The sequence below is a fragment of the Cibotium barometz genome, chromosome 22 (genome assembly GCF_041138505.1).
Source record: "Cibotium barometz isolate CiBa-2024 chromosome 22, ASM4113850v1, whole genome shotgun sequence".
Classification (NCBI taxonomy): Eukaryota; Viridiplantae; Streptophyta; class Polypodiopsida; order Cyatheales; family Cibotiaceae; genus Cibotium; species Cibotium barometz.
In genome coordinates, this window is record NC_141067.1 from 18,901,992 (window position 1) to 18,908,909 (window position 6,918).

The window sequence follows — 6,918 nt, forward strand, 5'->3', positions numbered from 1 at the left end:
CCTTGTCACCAGAACCTGCACCACTACACCATCCGCAGCCCACTCTAGACATCTACCACCTTGGAGTGCCTCTACATCCACCGATGTGAGCCTTGACACCGACCATCTCTCGGAAGACCTTCACCTCGGAGTGCCTCTACATCCACCAATGTGAGCCTTGACACCGACCATCTCTCAGTAGACCTTCACCTCACATCGACACGAGCCTTCGTCACCGATTGTGCTTCCGCTCTCACCTCGTCTTTGCTTCTTTGACGGTCTACTACTCAGAGTCTCCTCACATCTGAGGATCTCTTGTACTGGATTTCATTCACCATCATACATACACTCATTCACCCATTTCATGCTGTGTTGATTTGCTAAGATCTCTCATACATCTGGTCCTTTCGTCCTTTTTCCCTCACAAAAGGTACACGTAATCTTCAATAAACTCATTGTGGTCCCAAAATTGCCATAAATGTATTCTTCCATGGTTACCAAGGGGGAGTCAGTATACTGCAAATTAAGAGCAGAGAAAATGTGAGGTGCCTCTCTTTTAAGTGAATTAATGTGATTTAATTTTTGTTTAGGAGTTGACTGATTAAAAACGATAGCAATATGGTTAGTCGGTGACATGGTTCGACCCAGTGATTTATATATTAAAAAGGAAAAAGATAGAGCCGGTGACATGGTTCCTCACGTTTAGTCAAGCTTGTGCTTTGATGAGTACAAGAGAGGCTTGTCATAGTGAAAGCAAGATTAATCTGGGATACCTATGGGCTGCAAAACCTTGCACACAGCTTGCCAATGCTGAGATCTGTCCCTTCTCTACCGTCCATGCATTGCTCCTGCGTTCCCAACCTATCATTCTATGCCTCGAGGACTCAAAAACCCTTCCCAGGCATGCACTAACACTCACCTACACTCCCAAGGTATAAAAATCCTTGAATAATCTAATGGGTTCTTAATTACGAATGCATTTCCTTACCTCGAAATGTTTCTACATTGATGTGGCAAAACTTTAGTACTTCTCATGGTGAAAATCATCTTTCAGCAACACATACTGTTTTTCTTTTGGTAACATTAACACTCACCTACACTCCCAAGGTATAAAAGTCCTTGAATAATCTAATAGGTTCTTAATTACGAATGCATTTCCTTGCCTCGGAATCTTTCTAAATTGATGTGGCAAAACTTTACTTCGCATGGCGAAATTCATCTTTGGGTGACACATACTGTTTTTGGTTGGTAAAAGAGCAATGAGACCAGATATCTTACTTGGAAATGTGTAGAGCTCAACATAAATCTTCTCCTCTCACACAGCTCCAAAAATACCACCTGTTGATTGGTCCATATGCCACAACACGCTCTAAATTTGCCATCTCAATTTAAAACACCCCAAAACAGTGCAAGCATGAGCATCTGAAACACCTGTGGCTTTAAGAAACTGGTTGCTGCTTGAACTTCTCTACAAGACTCCTGCCACACAACCAAAAGGAAAGAGGTTTATGCCAAAACACAGTGATAAGGCTTTGAAAATGCTGTCACTCTCAAAAGCATGCACCTGAGAGACATGAGCAGTGCCCACTAAATACACGTAACAGCAGCCACCCAGTGCTTGAGATTCACGGGTCAGAATAACAACTCCTTTGCAAATGTCTGCTAGCATTGCTCTTTTGACATCATCAGGCAATTCCTCCTCTTCCAAGGTATGATGTGAATCCTGTTTTCCAAAAGCACCATGTGTGGTGTGGGTATAAATGTATTCACAGCATCAATTCTTACATGTATTATTGTAATGCATGTGTGTGTGGATGTATCTGTAGCATGCATGCTTTCATCTGTGTGCACATTCGTATGTGTATCCTATGTATGCATGTGTGCTCGTGCATTACTGTAATGCATGCATGCATGTGTATAAATGTCTGTGGCACACACGCTACGTCTGTGTGCATGCATCTATGTGTATCCATGTATTTCTGTATGCATTCTCACAGCACCAAGCCATGCCCTTCTCATGTCAATTCTCTTTCAAAACATAATCCAAATGTTTTTTTTTTTTTAACAAGCATGCATATGGGACATGGTGCACATGTAGCATGCAAGCATATATGTATGAATATATGTACATGCATGCACATGTGTGAATGTGTAAACAAGCATAAATACTGCATTCACATACACATGCACATGCACATGCACACAAACATGCATGCACATACATATATAAAGCAATGTATGTGCGTACAAACATGCATACATAAATACATAAATGCATACACACATGTACTGCCTATGTACGTATGTGTATGTATAATAGAATACATAAATATGTGTGAATGTGTGTGCGAGTGTGCACACGTGCATAATACAGGTATATATATATATATGTTTGCATGCATGTTTGTATCTATGTACGTATGCCTGTGTATATAATATAGGTATATGTGTGTATGCATGTCTGTTTGCACCCATGTATGCACACGGGGGCATGCCCGTGTGTGTGTGTGTGTGTGTGAGAGAGAGAGAAAGAGAGAGAGGTATAGCTATAGGTATATATATGTATGTATATACGAATGTTTGCACACATATACACACGTGTGTGCTTGTGTGCACGCACAAGTGTGTGCGTGTGTTCTCCACCGTAATGCTAAAAAGAGTATTGGGGCTTTAAGCTTGAGACGATTGAAAAAAAAAAAACGAAAGAAAACATCCTGACAGAAGAAAATTGCAGTCCATTCTGTTACCTGTTCTCCAAAAACTTCATGAGACGGATGATATGCAGAAGCATCGAGAGGCACCTGTTCTAGAGGGGCTTCATGAGAAAAATTATCTGCAGAGGCATCAAACAGCAACTGTTCTGTAGAGAGGTCCTCGTCGGAAGAGGATTCATGAAATTCAGGCTGTGCAGAAGGGTCATGCCATGGCCGTTCTATAGGAGATTCAGAAGCAAGGAGATCAAAAGGATGCCGTGGAGGTTGTGCAGGAGCCTCATGACCTACGTCTTCCTCGCAACTCTCCATTTCCCTGTCTCCTTTGCTAGATGAGCTCCCCGTTAGACTGTGTGTTCATGTAAAGTGGAAAAGCATTTTGTAGCAAAAGTCACCATAGCCAACCTTGTCGTGTTATTTAATAATGATGACCTGTTATATTTAAATTTAAATTTAAGAATGCATACAAAATTAATTATTTAAGGATGGCATAACTTATAAGTTTTCAAAAGTCCAGGACTACCAACGGTTGCTCTTCAAAAATTACACTAAAATACAAAAAAAAACTTGTTATATTTCACTAAACCTATCAATTTTGAAGGGCAAGGATGCGCATCAAAAATCAAGCCTATTTGCACCATATACAATTGTGCAAAAATTACATTTAAAAATTGCATTAAAAATCAAGCCTATTTGCACCATATACAATTGTGCAAAAATTACATTAAAATACAAAAAAAAACTTGTTATATTTCACCGAACCTATCAATTTTGAAGGGCAAGGGTGCCCATCAAAAATCAAGCCTGTTTGCACCATATACAATTGTGCAAGGAACTCTACTGTTTTTTCTTTTTTTTTAATCCATCAAACACTTAACTCCCTAGAATGAAAATGCATAAAGCAAGATATCACTCCAATAAACTTCTTGTTCTCAAAATGGATATTCCCTTATAGTTATTGTTTTTCCATCGAACACCTACCTCCTTGGAATGAAAATGCATAAAGCAAGATATCACTCCAATAAAGATGTACATGTTTTTCCATCAAACACTTACCTTCTCTTCTTGGAATGAAAATGCATAAAGCAAGATAAGGATGTACGTGTTTTTCATCAAACACTTACCTCCTTGGAATGAAAATGCATAAAGCAAGATATCACTCCAATAAGCTTCTTGTTCTCAAAATGGATATTCCCTTATGGTTATTATAATTTAGCAGGCACTAATCAATCTAGAAGGAACCACCAACAAGCTAAACCTCCTTGGAATGAAAATGCATAAAGCAAGATATCACTCCAATAAGCTTCTTATTCTTGAAATGGATATTCCGCCATGGTTATTGTATTTTAGCAAGCACTTATCAATCTAGAAGGAATCACCGGTATACCTCCTAATATCATTCATGCTCTAGTGGTGGAGGGTGCAGAACTACATAAGGAATGATCAATGAACTCCTGATGTATCTTAGGGTGGTTCTACATAGCCCATTAAAAGCATACTTGCATGCTTGTTAATATTGCAAAAAAGGTTGCCCAACTGCTTTTTGTAACAAGCTTCAGGCATAAGCAATTCTTTGTTAAATCCCACTCTTTTAAGTGGATCTATATGATGGCAAATTTCTAATGATAAGTTTTAACTTGCTAAGTGCATTGTCTGGAAAACCTAATAATATATATGCTAGCCCTTTTTTCATCCTCGACTCGTGGAGGTTATTCTAGATAAAATAAATCGATGGATAAGGGCTTTTGGCTTACTAGTTGTACCTTTTATTGGGAACTTGCTACTCATATTGCTAACCAAAAAACATGAAATTAGTGTCAAATTAAAATTTGAAATATACATCTCTAGCATGGATTAGGTCATCATTGTGGGTTGCCCCCTCACAATTTTGAAATTTGAGCCCCAAGAGTGTTCCACACTTTATGTGCTCACTATTAACACACCAAAAATTTGAGCCCTAATAAGAGTGTGAGGGGGCAAACTTTCTCCTAATATTGCTAACTAAAAAACATGAAATTTGTGTCAAAATAAAATTTGAGATATGGCCAAAGAAAACATATCTAGCATGGATTAGGCCATCATTTTGTGGGTTGCCCCCTCGCAATTTAAAAATTTGAGCCCCAAGAGTGTTCCACACTTTACGGGCTCACTATAGTAACACCAAAATATTATGAATCATGAATTGTACATAATATGGAATACCTTGGGCAAGTCTATAACTCTATGTACTTAAAAATGCCCTTGTGAAAGAAAGGGTATAACTATGATTGTCCAAATAAAAACTTGATTTGGTTTGACCAAAGAGTGTTCCACACTTTATGGGCTTACTAGTAACACCAAAATATTATGAATCATGAATTGTACATAATATGGGATACCTTGGACAAGTCTATAACTCTATGTACTTATAAATGCCCTTGTGAAAGAAAGGGTATAACTATGATTGTCCGAATAAAAACTTGATTTGGTTTTCTCAAGGCAAATGAAGTGTGAGTGTGGGAAGCTTGCATAGGGTTCTCTTGAGTGAAGGAGAAAGCTTTGGGTAAAAACCTCAATGATTAAATGTTTACTTAGTCTGCACAATGGGAAAACCTTAAGATTTATGATTCTTAATATTTAGGCCTTCTTTGTACTCTTTTTAAAAAAATTAATTTTCTTGTTTTTTCATTGCCTTTTGTGTCTATGTTTGAGGAATTTTATGACTTTTATTGTTTTTTCATTACCTGTTTGTGATTGTTATGATTGTTACGTTCATGGAATTTTGAGTATCGTGGACTAAAACAAAAAATCTAAATCACTAGTGTCCAATTAGATATAAAAAATATGGAGTTAGTTAAATGGAAGTTAACAAACATTGGGTGAGGGGGGAAAGTACACAATTGAAGTGTGTGCTCCTCTCTTTAAAGGTTGCTACATTGGTTTTATTGAAGGTGATGCCATTGATCAACTCTACATGAGTCATCGAGGACATGTCATAGTACCTTTTGGCTCCCTAGGAGGTTGATGTCTTTGAAATTAGTAGTACTTTTTAGCTCCATAGGAGGTTGATGTTTTTGAAATTGCTAGTGCCTTCTCCTTTGTGTACATGATGACCACTTTTAGCATTGGAACTCTTGTGACTAGCTTTTAATGCTTTAATCGAAGAGGTGAAATAAGCTAGTGTCTTCTCCTTTGTGTACATGATGACCCACTCTTAGCATTGGAACTCTTGTGACTAGCTTTTGATGCTTCAATCAGAGAGGTAAAACAAGATGGGAATCCTTGCTTAAAATTTGTAGTTGAGTGGCAAGGATGCAATGATGTTGATTGGTTGGAGAGGTTAATAAAAGCGTAAGCTATATCATATCTTACAATATATCCTATTGTAACCAATTGTGGGTTTAGATTGTTAGATGATAGTTTAGATTACTAGGTATGCACATGAGATGCATGGCACCACATGTGGGTAAGTTGATGAAGAAGGTTATTAGGGTTGTTACATCATTAAGTGACATCGGATGAGGATAAATTTAAGAGCAGATAGAAATACAACCACTATATTGAAGATGTTGGTGGCATTGTGAAGGAAGCCACTCTTTGCACACATTGAGGGTCAAGGTTGGTAAAAATCAACACCATAATAATTGATGTTATTGATAGCAAGGCGTAGGGCTCTATTAACAAAAGTGTTTGGGGGGTTTTGGGGACTCACTCTCTAATTGTTTTTTTCCTTCAACTTATTTCGGGACTAACTCTCTATGGAGGCGTAGGGCTCTATTGACAAAAGCGGTTTCAAGTGGTTTTGGGACTAACTCTTGATGGAGGCGTAGGGCTCTACTGACAAACAAGTTTGGGTTTTCCTTCAAGTGGTTTGGGGACTAGCTCTCTAATTATTATTTTCAAGTGGTTTGGAGACTCTCTTTAATTGTTTTTTTTCCTTCAAGTGGTTGAGGGACTAACTCTCTATGGAGGTGTATGGCTCTATTGACATAAAAGAATTTTCCAACAAGTGGATTGGGGACTAACTCTCTCTAAATGTTTTTCTTTCTCTCTAACTCTTTTACTTTCTTATTTTCTCTACTTTCTTATTTTCTCTACTTTCTTATTTTCTCTACTTTCTTCGACTCTCTCTCTCTCTCTCTCTCTCTCTCTCTCTCTCTCACTTTCTTCGACTCTCTCTCTCTCTCTCTCTCTCTCTCTCTCTCTCTCTCTCTCTCTCTCTCTCTCTCTCTCTCTCTCTCTCTCTCTC

General features: G+C 38.1%; 1 protein-coding gene across 1 annotated transcript in view; it reads right to left on the reverse strand.

Moving 5' to 3' along the window:
• The window catches only part of LOC147626337 (uncharacterized), a 72,857-nt gene extending 69,751 nt beyond the window's left edge, over positions 1 to 3,106 (reverse strand). The window contains exons 1-4 of the mRNA XM_086816482.1: positions 2,727 to 3,106; positions 1,544 to 1,702; positions 1,411 to 1,458; positions 1,258 to 1,317 (exon numbers count right to left, since the gene is read on the reverse strand). Of these exons, the coding sequence (XP_086672608.1) occupies positions 1,258 to 1,317; positions 1,411 to 1,458; positions 1,544 to 1,702; positions 2,727 to 3,002 (543 nt within the window). The 5' untranslated portion in view covers positions 3,003 to 3,106. The remainder of the gene's footprint in view (positions 1 to 1,257; positions 1,318 to 1,410; positions 1,459 to 1,543; positions 1,703 to 2,726) is intronic.
• Positions 3,107 to 6,918: the final 3,812 nt, after the last annotated feature.